The 15,653-nt window shown below is 38.3% G+C and overlaps 1 protein-coding gene across 10 annotated transcripts in view; it reads left to right on the top strand.

Moving 5' to 3' along the window:
- anks1b (ankyrin repeat and sterile alpha motif domain containing 1B) overlaps positions 1 to 15,653 on the top strand; it is a 304,218-nt gene that overhangs the window by 95,116 nt on the left and 193,449 nt on the right. For 9 of the 10 annotated variants that reach the window (XM_047389441.1, XM_047389442.1, XM_047389440.1 and 6 more), the window contains exons 4-5: positions 4,207 to 4,359; positions 5,381 to 5,524. In XM_047389441.1, the coding sequence (XP_047245397.1) occupies positions 4,207 to 4,359; positions 5,381 to 5,524 (297 nt within the window). Of the gene's footprint in view, positions 1 to 4,206; positions 4,360 to 5,380; positions 5,525 to 11,901; positions 11,982 to 15,653 lie in introns of those variants that run through there. The other variant, XM_047389448.1, reaches the window with a different exon arrangement.

Raw genomic sequence — 15,653 nt, 5'->3', positions numbered from 1 at the left:
AACCAAGTCAGCATTTCGGACTTTCACAAAGCCCTGATCTCAGTCATATAGAAAATTTGTGGGCAGAGGGAAAAAGGTATGTGTGAGCAAGGCGGTCTTTGAACCTGACTCGGTTACACCAGTTCTGTCAGGAGAAATGGGCCAAAATTTCAGAAAACTATTAGAAGCTTATGGAAGGATACCCAAAACATTTCACCCAAGCCATACAGTTCAAAAGGGAAATATTTTAAATAGTTGGGAAATCTTAGTAAACTTCTGATTTGGGAGACCAAAAAGAAATTCCTAGAAATTAGCAAACAGTAATAAAACTGGCAATTTTAACTGTGTGGTGTATGTACTGCTGTATACCATATATGTTCCAGTAATGTTATCTTTTCCATCAGCAGAGGGAGTTAAAGTTCACCATTAAAGCCTACTGGGAACCATGTTAACCATGCCGAAGGTCACAGGCTCACTAGGTTATTTGCCTTGCTCGGTTTTCCTCCAAATTTATTTTGGTATAAATACCCATACCTTACATTCCCGGTAACTTAATGCTCCGTCATGCACGCATGTTGCTACCACACAGCAAAATGAAACCATATGTTTCCTGATGATCAATATGTGAACTCTCTGAGAACACATGCTACTGCTGGGAGAAACCACTCTGGGAAAATCCTTCTTCACAAGGCCTCTGCCACTCCGATGGCTGCCAAAACACACAGTCACACTGAGCTGTTGGATGTTTTCTTATGAGTAATCTGTTTAAAGAAAAAGAGGAGGCAGTCATATGGTTTCCACAGCCTGCTACAACTGGGCTTTCAGTTGCAGTGGGCTTTCTAATTAAAGTTCAGCTAACGAGAATTAGTTCATTGCCGCATGAAAACAAATTACCACCCAAAGTGATTATTGCAACATGAGAGCAGATTGTGTGTGTGAGGACCTGTAATTGAGGTGTTATGTAGGAACACTAATAAAAAAAGTGGTTGGATTTACTTTGCAATTGCATAATTAAAACCAGAGCTGTGTTTAACTCTGGAGGAAGGTTGGTGTTGGTGTTCACCAGCCAGAGAACTATTAAAATTGTGTTTTCATCTCCTTAGCAGTCAACTTTAATACATTTCCTCTGATATCTGAAGCTTTTTCTAAGCAAAGTCAGATTTTCAATGAATTCTTGAAACATTTTTCCCTAATGGATTTTAAACATTAAATTCACTTCTACTTTTGTCATTTAAGATCAAAGACCAGAATACTTATTTAAAAGCAGTTTGCATTAATTTTGTATGGTAAGCAAAGGACTTCACTATGCAAATGCAATGCTCTACGTACCTTTTGGCATCTCAGCTGTTGATGCTTTATCCAGCCGGTTTTTAGCCAGTAGGACACCAGAGTCGATGCATAATCTCTCTGGATCTGCTGTTGTTCAGGGTCTTCATTTATGTTCTCTTCAACTCAGCCATGACTGGAGCATTTTAATTGCCACAGAATTTGAGCCTTTTTTCTCACATCTTTGGATTGCTATTTTAATCCAAAGATGTGTTGAGAGAGACAGAGATTGAAGAAATTATCCTCATTTCTCTCATCCACTTATTCTACAGCTCATTTCTCTTTTGTGTAAGGCTACAAATACTAAGCCTCCAGGATCATGAGACGAAGTTACAGAGACTGAATTTATCCTGCATGTCAGTCCATCTGCACTACTGCAGAGAATGTATTAACAAATGATCCCTCTGCTCCACTTCCTGTGGTTAACTTTCTGTCTGATACAAATGTAGTGGTTTGTTGCTGTGCAGATATACTGTTGTTGCACAGAATATTTTTAATGTTTGGAAGAAATTAACGAGAAGCTAATTAGAAAATAAAACCTTTATTTGTCAGTGTTAAAATCTGTCAGGGCCGAATGTAGCCAATGGAAACCTCTTTGTTTGGTTACGCCATGCTGGTTGATTGGATTGCTGCTCGGCAGCTAATCTGCAACAATGACCTGAGTGCTAGATGATATCAAGAGGCTGTCAGTATTTAATGGAAATACATAGCACACTCTGAGAACACCGAGGGTGGATATTTCTCATTTTTCACTTCTCACTTCCTCTTCTTCTTCATCTCCTTGTTCTGTCAGGCTGAGTCTGAGCTTGTCTCTGTGTTGCTCTACTTTCTGTTGGGAAAATCCAATTTTTTTAAACTCAAGTGGTGTGTGTGAGACGCAGCAGATCAAACTACAAAGTTTTAATGTCCATTTAAGGCTGCAGGGACAAATAGGTCAGTGGCATCACCAACAATAGCTTCAGTTATTGTCACAGTGGTTCCTGGATCACATTTGTGATGTTCTTGTAGTCTCTGTGGTTAGTTTGTAGATTGTTTTTTTTCTTTTAGAGCATATATTTGTAGACATCTGTTAGTGGCTTGCAGATGGCTTTTTGAAGCAGTGTTCTAAGGTAAGGTAAGTTTATTTATATAGCGCTTTTCAGTAACAAGACATTCACGGTGCTGTACTTGAGGAAGAACAATTACAATACAATCGCAAAGAAAATAAACACAGACACAGAAAAACAAATCAAATGACACTAATAATCCTTGGGAGTAATAATAATTAAAATCCTTCCAAGTTCACTGGTAGAACTTGGTTCCAAACCACTCTTAATAATAAAGCATCTTATGCTAAAAGAAGATGATAATATTGATAGTCTCATCATTCCACTGAATTCTAATTAGGGAAGCTGAGTCACTGGCACAAAACAGCTTTAATCCACATTTTCAGGTGCTAATAATATATTGCTTTTACTGGTACTGAAGTTGAACTAAGTAACTCACCTTCATACCAGGGGCTCATTATAATAGCTTGGATGAAGTCACATGCAGAACTTAACTTTGACAAGAAAGGTTGTAGCTTTTTAGCATTTTGATGCATGGTAAACTGATTGGACGACATTAGAACTGTTCAGGGTTAGACATAGGTTGCACAACCTTTCAGGTTCTAGTTAGCTAATGTTACCCATTTTTAAAAAGGATGTCACTAAAGGTTTAATCTAAAAAAATCCAAGGTTATACCTGTATAGGGCTGCCATTACCAACGACCACTTTTTCAGATTCATCCATCAACAATATTTTCAACTAATCTAGATATCGGTTTCAGTTTTTTTCACACTAAACTCTTACATTTTTGGTATACCATAAAGTTGAATGTAAACACATATCACCTTTTATTGATACATTTTTAAACTTTAGGGTGCCACCTCCAGCAGGGCAAAAATGAGTAAAATTAAATCCTTGTTAGTTAGGTTTTTACAAAAAAACATAAATGAGAAGCATGTCAGATATGATGTAATCAAGCTGTAAATAAATATTAACAGGCCTGAGATCAGTCATTAGTGCACATACTATAACTCAAATGTAATAATAGAGACAGTAACGTAGTAATGACTTGTGGTTATTAATTTTGTGTTTTTTGAGTTTTAACAATATCTGCACAATTAAAGGTGATTAAATGGTGAGTAAAATTACCTTTGTGAGTTGCAAACATGGTGTTAATCAGCTAAATATGGGCTTGAGCATTTTTATAGTCAACATCAGTTACCTCAACTAGTAGTGGCTGCCCTCTACCCATAAGAGCTTTGACACACCTCCATCTGCTTCTACAATGGTCATTACTATTTGGCTTTTTCTTAGTGTCCTTTTTGTTTTACAATTCATAACATTTTTAGTGCTTACTTGTGTTGCAGGTCTTAACATATTTAGCGGCAGCATAAGAAATGTATTTTTGTTTTTATTTATTTATTTATTTTAGTGTTAAAGCTACATAAACCAATGAGTTAGGGGATTGGTTAAGAACTATTTAAATGTGTAAGATGTGTTAAAATAATAAATGACTTTAGAATACAATTGCTCTGTTAAGTGGCAACAAACTTAAAAGAAACAACTTCAGTAAGCCTTTTGAGCCAAATGTGCCCTGCAGGTTTTTTATCCTCTGTGTTCTTTAACTCTTATTGCTGTTTCACAAAAAAGTATCTGTATTCTATGCTTTTCTTCACAAATATCACCTCCTTTTTTTCTAACCTTGTCTCCTGCTCCATTAATTCTCCAGCTGTCAGTCTTATGTTCTCTGACCTTTTCTTCTTCACCCCTGAATCTGCTCCACTACTTCTATATCTCCCTTTTCACCCATCATTGCTCCCATAATTCCAATAACCATTGTTGCCCCTCTTCTAACTTTTTCCTCCTCTTCTATAGAACCATGAGAGGGAGACACCGCTCCATTGTGCAGCACAATACGGACACACTGAGGTGGTTTCAGTGCTTCTTCAGGAGCTGACTGACCCAATGATGAGAAACAACCGACAGGAAACTCCCCTGGACCTGGCAGCACTTTATGGACGCCTGCAGGTCAATGAGAATTACATTTATCTGTTGTATAAAGAAAACACTGTATTTTGCCAGTCTACAAAACAATAGGTGTGTAAGAATTTAGTGATTTTGAAAGCTACGGTTTCAAAATCACTAAATTCTGTCACTAAATGTAGGGCCAGTGAAAACTACAGTCACTCTGCCACTTTCTCTGGCATCTTATTTAGAGAACGTTTACTTATGGAAACAGTTATAACAGGCTGTTTTAGTAGTTTTTAAACCTTAACATTTTAAAACCTTGGTATTTTTGTGTCAGACACAAGTCTAAGCCTATTCTCTATGTCCCGCATGATTATTACTGCCATAACCCACAAGCCCGAAAGCCATTAAAGGAAAAAATCTGTAACAAATCATGACATAAGCCCTTTATACAGCCAGCTGACAAGCAGTGCACAGCAACAGATAGGAGAGGGAGCCCTTGTGCTTCTCTGTGGTTTGTGTGGCTGGAGAAAACTCCAGTCACTTGGTCACTTTTCCTGTATGGAAAACATTTGTGAGTTCCTAACTGTATTGTAAATCCAATAACTGGGCTATGATTGGTCTACCTGAATCTGACTTCAGGTTCTGTGTGTTTGGTATGAAACTGGAAAGGGTTTACGTTCTGGCACTTGATTTTCCAAAAGGCTGCATCATCTTTTTAAAATCACCATCACATTCATTTATTTTTTTATAAAAAAAGTAAGCATGTTTCTTGCAAACAAAGTGGTGGTAGCTTACCTCTAGCTCTGTCCATAAAATTAACTACATCATAAAATATAGTAACATTGAGCCAGGTGCACTTTCTATGTGAAATAAAAACATAGCTTCATCAGTGGCTCCATCCAAGAAATATCTCAGGACATGGTTAATCAATATTACAATGCAGTATTCAGAAATGCAATGAGATGTTAATTGTAGTGATACAACACAGTTTGATATTTGACAATTAATATTTTTTTGAGAACCAAGAAGAACTTTACCATGTTTATTTACCTGGCATATTTCTGTGATTTGTGCGCAGGTGGTACGCATGTTGGTGAGCACTCACCCAAACCTCATGACGAGCCACATTCGCCTCCACACTCCGCTTCACCTGGCTGCACGAAACGGACACCACAGCACCATCCAGACCCTGCTGGAGGCCGGCATGGACGTCAACTGTGTTGTGAGTTCATTACTCTCTGGACTGGGTTTGCCTTCCGTCAGCATAAAACAATGAAGATCACGTAATTATAGGATGAAATTTGACCCAATTGAAAGTTTTTGAAATGTCCGTTTGCTCCATATAGATGGGCATCTATATGGGCAGGTCATCAAATAAACAACTAGTAACTAAAGGTTGTGCTCAAAAATTATTTGTATTTGACTAACTAGTGTTGTAGTTAAGTTTCCTCTATCAGTTCATGTCACCAAATACTTATTAATTGCAGAGAGCCTGCCTGGTTCATTGGATGAACTACACTTTTAAAGTCGGCTCACAGGGAGTCTTGATGTTTGAGATACTTGAAGCCTTTATTGTGTTTTTAAAAACACAAAAAATATTTTCAATGCTTTTTTGTAGCATTAAGACTAACTTAAATTTAGAAAAGCATGGAAACTTGGGCTAATATGGGCTAAAGTCTACAGAAACCTTTTCAAACACAGTTTAACATTTCTAAAAAAGGTTGCTCTATTTGTAGAAACAGCATGAAAACTGGGGATTCTTTGTTTTCCCAAAATATTGATAAAATCTTGTTTTACTGAGCAGCACTAGCAATGAAAAAAATTAAAATCCCTGGAATTTAAATGATCGGATCATTGTAATTAAGCTAAAGGCAAAATAAACAACCAAGTGATTTAGCCCATTAAATAAGGCTGTTAGACTTTAGATTCTTTTTGGTAATAAATCTTATACCGTTGGAAAGCCTTTTTTATTTCCTAGTAATTGGTGCCACGTTTGCATGGAAAATGCATTTGTGGGTTGAGTAACAGGGTTGACAATGTGGGTAACACTCAACTTGTCACACTACAGGACTCAGAATTTGCAAGTTATGAGTGTCAGTCTCCTGTTTTTAGATACTTTGGGTTAGTCAGAACCTGAGAGATTCTATTGCTGTTTGTGTCTGTATCTTGTCAACAACTATTGGGAAAACAGTTGGACTTGACTGTGACATTTCGTTAAAATAATGTCTTCCAGCATGAAGCTGAATGTGACTGTAAAGACATTGCCATATCCCTGGGCAAATCTTTTAAAATCCCCTTCACCCTGCATCTCTGCAGTTAAAGAAACGCGAAGCTACAAACATGTGTTTCATGAGTATTTAAAAAGGGAAACAGATTAGCAGTCGTGGCGGATTTCTTGTTTTAAAGACCATGTTTCTGCCTTCGTCTCTGAATGTGTATCAGCATGTATATGCTCGAAGTGCCTCACATGGTTCGGAGGTTTGAAATTAATAACTGATTCTGAGGAAAAGGAAAGAGAGAGGAGGTGAGAACATGATGTTCCTAAGGGGTCCTCATAGTTCATGGTCTCCTTTCTCTTTACACCTTATGCATTCATATGGAATAGCCATAGACATTTACTGGATGCAGAGCTTTTTGTCTCTAACAGGGGTGGTCAACCCCAGTGCTTGAGGGCCAGTGTGCTGCAACTTTTAGATGTGTCCTTGGCCCTTAATTAAATGGCTGAACTGCCTCCTCGGTATGCAGTCAGGTTCTGCATAGGCCCGATAATGAGCCATACATTTGATTCGGGTGTGTTAAGGTAAAGACACATCTAAAACTTTCAGGACACTGGCCTTCGAGGAGTTGCCAACCCCTGGTCCATACCATACCATACCATACCATACCATACCATACCATACCATACCATACCATTTATTTCTAAAGCACTTAAAAAGCTGACCAAAGTGCTGTACAAAAATATACAACGGAACAGGAATAAAACAATTAAATACAAGAAAATACAACAGATACATAGAAAAAGTACAACATTAAGACAGTGATGCTAGCTCAATTTGGATTACGAGCCAAAGAGGAAAAAATGTGTTATTAAATGAGTTTTAAAAACAGCAAGGGCCTGACATTCAGTGGCAGCTCATTCCACAATTTAGGAGGCAACGAAAGGACGCCAGAACCGGAATTATGTGCTCCCGTTTAGTTGTACCAGTTAAAAATCGTGCAGCAGCATTTTTTACCAGCTGTAGATGGGAGATGGAGGCCTGGCTAATTCCAATCAAAAGAGAGTTGCAATGATCTAGACGGGAGGTAATAAAAGCATGAATCACTGTCTTTAGGTGGCATCTAGGAAAGATTACATTTTTGACAGGTGCCTCCCTTAACTGAAAAAAGAGGATTTGACGTGCCAGTCGAATTTTAGGCCCGGGTCCATTTTTACCCCTAAATTACTGACTCTGGATTTTTCATATGGGGCCAAAGAGGAATAGTCAAATGTGGGGATACAGCTAGGACCACTGGATTTAAAAATTTAACCTCAGTCTTTTTTTCCTTAAAATGAATTAAATTCTGTGCCGTCCACCCCTATATGTCATGTTGTCGAGGAGAGACTGAGTGGAGCCATTATATTTTAAAGGAAAGTACACTAGACAGTCATCAGCATATAAATGAAATGGCATGCAATGCTTTCTTAAAATAGAACCAAGTGGCAACAAATAAAGCGAGGACCAAGAATAGAGCACCGAGGTACCCCCCAGGTAAGAGCAGCAGAAGCAGAGGTAAAATCATCCATCATCACACTGAAACTCCTATCAGAAAGGTAGGACCTAAACCATTGCAGAGCTGAATCAGTGATGCCAACCCACTGCTCCAGTCTGGAGATGAGAATGTCATGGTCCACTGTATCAAAAGCAGCTGTAAAATCTAAAATCACAGTAAAACACAGTTCCCAGAATCCAACTCTTAAAAATATCATGTCATTAAGAACCCTTGAAAGAGCAGATTCAGTGCTGTGGTTCACACACAGTGCTCTCATTTAACAGTTGCTGGTGGATGTTTTTGTTTCAGACTTTAGATTATTTCTCACCCAAGGTGCTGCTGATCATTGATCATAAAGATTTGAAGGAAAGAAAATGCTTCAAGGGACTTATTTCTCAGACAATATAACAAATTAAGAGAGCTGCTGAGTCTGAAGCAACATATAAAACCGTGTTATTTAACTTGTCCAAACTCCCTCGTCCTCCTATTTAAAACAAAGACAATATCATCATTTTAGCTTTTTTTTAGGTTTATTTAATACGCACAGTGCATATTGTGGTTTTGTTGTCCCTGAACAGACCATCCAGAGTCATCTGATGTGTTCTGATGTGTGTAAATTACAATGTCATCTGCATATAGTGATTTCGAAAATGGCATATTGGTACTGTATATAAAACATGAGCAATTTTTAATTGTCTCCACTTTCACTATGTTTTTCACACTCAAAAAATGTTGTCGTTTGCAGAGTTTGTTTGATGTGCTCGTGGATATTTGAATGCATTTTAACTTTAGTAGAAACTGCTACAACCTGACCAGCTGTAATCGTGAAGGGTTGTAGGGTTCCTTCAAGGTGGAGATCCCTGAATCAGTGACATTGCACTCTTTACTGTCTCCTTCAGTCTTTTTATGTGTGTCTCTCTGAGTTCATACGCTCTCTGATCTGAAGAGCAGGGTTGTTTTTTAGCAGAGATTTGGCCTTAGGCTACATGAGTCTGGTTAAGATCAGCAGTGAAGTCTTTGAAATGTCATGTCAACTCCTCCACAGGACTCACTGCTGCTAGTTTCTCAACTTTGTTATCAAGCCTTTGATAAATCTTATCCTTAATTTGCACACTGCATTTTCTATAAATTTTTTTAAATTAAATTTTAAATTAAAAACACATACCATTAATAACTGTACCATTATGCTTTTTAGGCCTACAGTGCAACAACTTGTTAAAAATAACAGATAAACAGTGGGTACTAACAAAGTCACTCTTTAAGCATCTGTGTTTGATATTCTAAATCTTTACTTATTACATGCGTTTAAAAAAGTTTTTTTTAAAGTATTGTCTCAAAGAGTTCAGTACTGCTTAATCACTTTATGTCACCTAAAATTAAATAAAATTAAGTAAAATGTAACTTTTTGTTCAACAGCATGAGAACCCAGTGTTACAGCTAAATGAGGGCAAAGCGAAAAGTTATTCTAATGAAAATAATACCCCTACTCTCGCTTGTAGACTGCTGGAGATTGGCACCAGCTCCCCCGTGACCAACTATGGAATAAGCGTTATAGAAGATAAATGAATGAATGAAAATAATATTCATTAAGCGAATACCAATGCAATATTAAGTAATTTCCCTTTGTTTTATGTTGGGGTTCTTAATTATTTTTTCCTTTGTTTTTAATTCAGAAGTGGCCAATAAAAAATAACACGATGTAGCTGAAACTGAGTTAGCTATAGTTTGTAAAGGTAACTTCTGAAATCTTTGAGGAAAGGTGCGTTAGGCATGGATTTATTTAAAGATATAAATATGTTTGGCTGTATTTTCTTGGTGACTAACTCAGTGCTTTGTGTGCAGTTTCGTGCTCTATGACTAAAAACGGCTTGGTCTATAATGCAGTTTTGATAGTTTCAAGGACCTAAGAGTTGTGCAGATCTCCAAAGGTCCATATCATGTAAAAAGAAGAGGAGTAAACCAAAATGCTTAATATCAGGTTGTTTTGAAGGCAAGTGCAAAAATACACTGAAATGGACCAGTTAAAGTAGCTAGCAACTCCCTACTCCTTTCGCATGTCTATAGATCTGGTGGTGGAGACACTTCAGCTGAAGAGGGTGCATCATGCTTAGGGATCTGCTTCACTCTGCACACAGCCTCTCAAAGAGAGTGCTTTTCTGGTACAGATAACATTATAGATCATTTCTCTGACACCCCCTACTGGAACTCTTAGCTCAATAAGCTAAAGCGTACTTAACCCATTCACCCCAAGATGTCTAAAAACCTTGTGCTTCTAATGGTTGCTATTTGGACAACATGCAAAAGCCTGGTTTCTCTGTAAAGGTAACACTTAATATTTTAGAAATAAATGGCGACATTCTGATTTTAAAAAATAAAAAATAAAATAAACAAAAAAGTAAACATCATATTTGGCCATCTGGGGGCATGTCTACAGGCGCCCAATGCATAAAGGGTTAATATTCACTGTTTGAGATACACCAATCAGAATTTTGTGGCTAACTGAAGGATTTGACATTTTTCTAAAGCTTTGTTGTGCTTCTACTGATTCTGGTTTATTCTAATTTGTTTTTAGGATCTATAATATAGGATTTTGCAAGAGCAGCATATACAGTCATGCTCATCTGTCTCGTAGCCTGTAGGAACCTCAGACATGTCGTAGAAAAAACTTTCGATTTAAATAGCTTCTTGGATCCCTGTTTTTTGAAAATGAAGGTAGGTATCTTTGGCACTTCTTCCTTCGGCTCCCTCACTTACCTCAATTATAGCATCCTCACCTAACAGTGTAGTCAGTGCGACCTGCAATTGCTTAGTGTAGGGAGGACACAGATCAGGGAAAGACCAGGAGCACACAGAAACCAGCCAACGGTTCTCTGAGTTTGACTGTTGCAGTTAGATTGACAGGAGGGTGCAGTGTTACTCTCATCACACTTACTCTGTGCCTGTTTGTCACACTAACACACTCCTGCTCCTCAGAGTGTGTGATGCATCTCCTTAGTTAGCAAATAAACATGCTCAGATGAGATGTCAGATGCCAGTATTTTAAAAATTAACAAATATCAGCCTTATTTGTGTCGACTGACATATTGTTATTCCTGTAGCTGCGCCTGTTATAAATTGTCCCTAGCTGAAAGGAAGTTATGCATGTGAATAGTAGTATAGGTCAGAATGTAGGTATAAGTCTAAATGAATCATTTATACAAGCAGCAGAGTGTTTCTCTTTTCTCCTCTGTGTGCTCCTATGCCTCTCTTTCTCACCTCCTTCGGTTCCCATTATAATGAAGGAGATTCCCCATGGAGAATCACTCTGTATGTTGAGCAGGTAGCCAACATAGGGTAAAAGTTGGAGATTTTAACCACAGTAACAACAGAGAACAGCAAGTACTTCGTTTATCTATGCAGAAGGTGTGACAGTAAATTGTTGTGCTCGTAAATCAGCTGTGAATGTTATGCTAAACTGCATTAATTATGTAGACAAACTCAAAAGCACAGCTGAAGGGATTCCTCTGTTGACATGCTGCAAGTCTACTCATCTCATTTCAGCACAGGCAACAGATCAGACTACCCCTCTGAGTTTAAATTGCTGGAAACTCCTTGAAAGTCAGAATCGCCTTTTTGCTTCCTCATGACATCACAGTATTATCGCCGGGAGAAACCAGACAGGAAGTGGTGTGGGAAGTTGAAAAGGAAAGGTCATGTGTGTCCGAATGAGGGGTGGCTCCCTTCCTGTGCCAGGGCCTCCACTCTTGCATGGGGTTTAAAGACTGGTTGTAAACTCTTATTGAAACTGTTTTCTTTTTAGATTTAAACCCGCAGCATTCTTTCGTAGACCTGTTGCAGGCTCAGGAATTTTAGCATTTTCTACATCGGTTTGTTTTCTCATGTCTCATTGGTTTTGGAAGTGATGTTTCAAGAGAAACCGTTGAGTCACAGTAAGTTTAATTTGATGCAGCTTTGTGTTCAGTTTGTTGGCCTGACTGCTGTCCAGATGATTTGTCTTCATTAAGGCTGGGAGTTTGGTTCAAGGCAGCGCTTTTATTTGTGTTGTCAGGAAGCCAACCATGATGGATACAATGTCTTAGATGTTTGGCTGCATATATGCCGTGTTTTTGTGATAAGATAGGCATTATTACTTGCAGCGAGGACTGCTAGTCAGCATGTTTCATATGTAGTTGAGACATAGAAATCTAACTTATACAGTAAGGCGCTTAGTTGTATTTGCACAAGAGTAAAGTTTAATATCACTCTAAAAGGCTTCTTAACCCTGCAATGTAGGGACATTTTTAATAAAATTGCTTTCTTATTGTACAAATTAAAAAATGGAAATGTGATAAATAGTAAGAATGTTATGTTTCAGAAAGACCTTGTTTAAAATCACTTTTAACCTCATAAATATGCAATTAGGAAAAAAAACTATTAGCTCTGTATCATTTTTTTGGTAAAAAAGTTCACACCATTGACCCCAAGATGCTGGAGTCCTCTAACATTGAGCTTTAAAGATTTTTTACCATCCCCCTCACTGTACATGGGGGCAAAATCAACTTGGACCCCTCTTCCAGCCTTGTCTGTTACTGCTCCTTAAACACAATTATTTAAAACTTTTTAATTATTGCTCTAAGTAGTAAAATAGATTAAGGTCAATTTGGAAAACAACCTGTTGAATGGTAAAAATAGGACAGTTGGATTAAAAAATAAAACAAAACAAGAGAGAATAACAAAACAAATAACTTTAAATAAAATACACTATAGGAATAAATAAATGGTAAATAAATGCTTTTTCTAATGAGCAAGGGCGGGGCTTTGTTTTAAAAGTTACATTAAAGGCATCATTATCCATCACCCTGAGAGAAAGCTGGCTCCACAGACGAGTAAACCTGCATCTTCAGAACAGAGTGTTTTTATGGGATTGTATAACTGTCCTACGTAGATGCTGCTCAGCTATTGAGGACAATAGAGAAAGATTTTGTACTCAATTATTATTTTCACAGTGAGTAAGATTGCCAACGCTATGAAAGAACCTCTTTAGTGTTCTGGATCAGCCGAAGAGCTTCAAGAGAGTTGTACCCAGTGAAGACTGCATTGGAACTATCAAGTCTACAAATCACAAACACATGTATTTGTTTTTCTCCATCAATTTGGGTTGAGGTGCACTTGATTTTTGAGATATTGCTCAAGGGGGAGAAGGTAGTTTTAGAGAATATATGTACTGAAAAGGTTTTAATTCAATTCAGTTCAATTCAGTTTTATTTATATAGCGCCAATTCACAACACATGTCTCAAGGCACTTCACAACAGTCAGGTTCATACATTCCAATTAATCCTAACCATTGAACAGTGCTCAGAGTTAGTTATTTATTCAAATTGGATAAAAAGTTTTTCTATCTAAGGAAACCCAGCAGATTGCATCCAGTCAGTGACTTGCAGCATTCCCTCCTCCCGGATGAGCATGTAGAGACAGTGGACAGTCACTGACGTTGACTTTGCATTAATCTCTCATACTGAGCATGCATGTAGGGATAGCGGAGAGGAAAAACTCCCTTTTAACAGGAAGAAACCTCCAGCAGAACCAGGCTCAGTGTGAGCAGCCATCTGCCATGACCGACTGGGGGTTTTAGAGAACAGAGCAGAGACACAAAGAGAACAAAGAAGCACTGATCCAGGAGTACGTTCTATGGGAAGGAAAAGTAAATGTTAATGGATGTAACTCCTTAGGTCATTTCACCTAGAAAGAAAGAACAGATAAACTCTGAGCCAGATTTCAAGGTTAGAGTCTGAAAGAGAGCACATAGAGTTAGTCACAGTAGAAGCTCCGTCAATCGCCATGTCTAGGAGAGAGAAAGGGTTAACACTGAAAGACAGGGCTATGTGGATCATCAGTAGAGGGTGAGCATTAAGTTGTTGCCAGCAGAGCTCGGACGATCCCCTCTCCAGAAAGGTGTCACAGGTAGACACAGAGCCAGGCCAGGTGTAGCTTTTAGGAAGAGAAAAGAGAGAACAAGGTTAAAAGCTGAAATAACAGCAAATAATGCAAAATTGGAGAGTAGTGTGAGAATGTAGCGAAGAGGGTGAAAGTGGTCATTATGTTGTAGCAGCCTAAGCCTATAGCAGCATAACTACACAGTTCAGATTATTTAGTTAAACGGCGCTTATTTTCAACAATGTCGTCTCAAGGAACCCCAACAAAGGGTCCCACTGATGGTCATTGTTATACTAAAAACCACAAGGATTGGGATACATCCCTCTGTCAGACTGATTATAATCATTGGAAAAGAGAAGGGGTCATACAGGTAGCAGAAATGGAGGGTGTTTTTGCACCTCAACCAAAACTGAGCCGGTTTAGGCTAAACCTGACTCCCCCTTACTCCAACCAACAGGGAGGGAGGAAGGCTCCCTCCCTGATAACCTAAGCCACTTTAACTATAAGCTTTATCAAAAAGGAAAGTTTTAAGCCTAGCCTTAAAAGTAGACAGGGTGTCTGCCTCACGGACTAAAACTGGGAGCTGGTTCCACAGGAGAAGAGCCTGATAACTAAAGGATCTGCCTCCCATTCTACTTCTAGAGACTCTAGGAACCACCAGTAAACCTGCAGTCTGTGAACGAAGTGCTCTGTTAGGAACATATGGAACAATCAGATCTCTGATGTATGATGGAGCTAGATAATTAAGGGCTTTATATGTGAGGAGGAGAATTTTAAATTCTATTCTGGATTTAACAGGGAGCCAATGAAGGGAAGCTAAAGTAGGAGAAATATGATCTCTCTTTCTAATTTTCATCAGAACTCTTGCTGCAGCATTTTGAATCAGCTGAAGGCTTTTAACTGCATTTTGTGGACATCCTGATAGTAACGAATTACAATAGTCCAGCCTTGAAGTAACAAATGCATGGACTCGTTTTTCAGCGTCACTCCTGGACAGGATATTTCTAATTTTGGCAATGTTCCGGAGGTGAAAGAAGGAAATCCTAGAAACCTGTTTAATATGGGATTTAAGTGACATGTCCTGGTCAAAAGTAACACCAAGGTTTTATACTTTATTACCGGAGGTCAATTTAATGCCATCCAGGTTAAGTGATTGACTTAGCGGTTTCTTTTTTAAAGACTCTGGTCCAAAGACGACAACTTCTGTCTTGTCTGAATTTAGAAGCAGAAAATTTAAAGTCATCCACGTTTTTATGTCTTCAAGACATGCTTGTAGTCTATCTAACTGGTTGGGCTCATCAGGATTCATAGATAAGTAAAGCTGAGTGTCATCAGCGTAACAGTGAAAATTTATTCTATGCTGCCCGATAATTTGACCTATTGGAAGTATGTATATAGTAAAGAAAATTGGCCCAAGTACTGAACCCTGTGGTACTCCACAATTAACCCTGGAGTTTAAAGATGATTTATCATTTACATGAACAAAATCTGTCAGACAGATAAGATTTAAACCAGCCTAGCGCTGTTCCCCTGATCCCTACAGCATATTCCAGCCTTTCTAAGAGAATATTATGGTCGACTGTATCAAATGCAGCACTGAGATCTAACAGAACCAGAACAGACACAAGTCCATTATCTGAGGCCATAAGAATATCATTAGTGACTTTCAGCAGAACTGTTTCAGTGC

Source organism: Girardinichthys multiradiatus, chromosome 17 (genome assembly GCF_021462225.1).
Source record: "Girardinichthys multiradiatus isolate DD_20200921_A chromosome 17, DD_fGirMul_XY1, whole genome shotgun sequence".
NCBI classification, from domain to species: domain Eukaryota; kingdom Metazoa; phylum Chordata; class Actinopteri; order Cyprinodontiformes; family Goodeidae; genus Girardinichthys; species Girardinichthys multiradiatus.
This window is presented reverse-complemented; position numbering and strand designations above follow the sequence as displayed.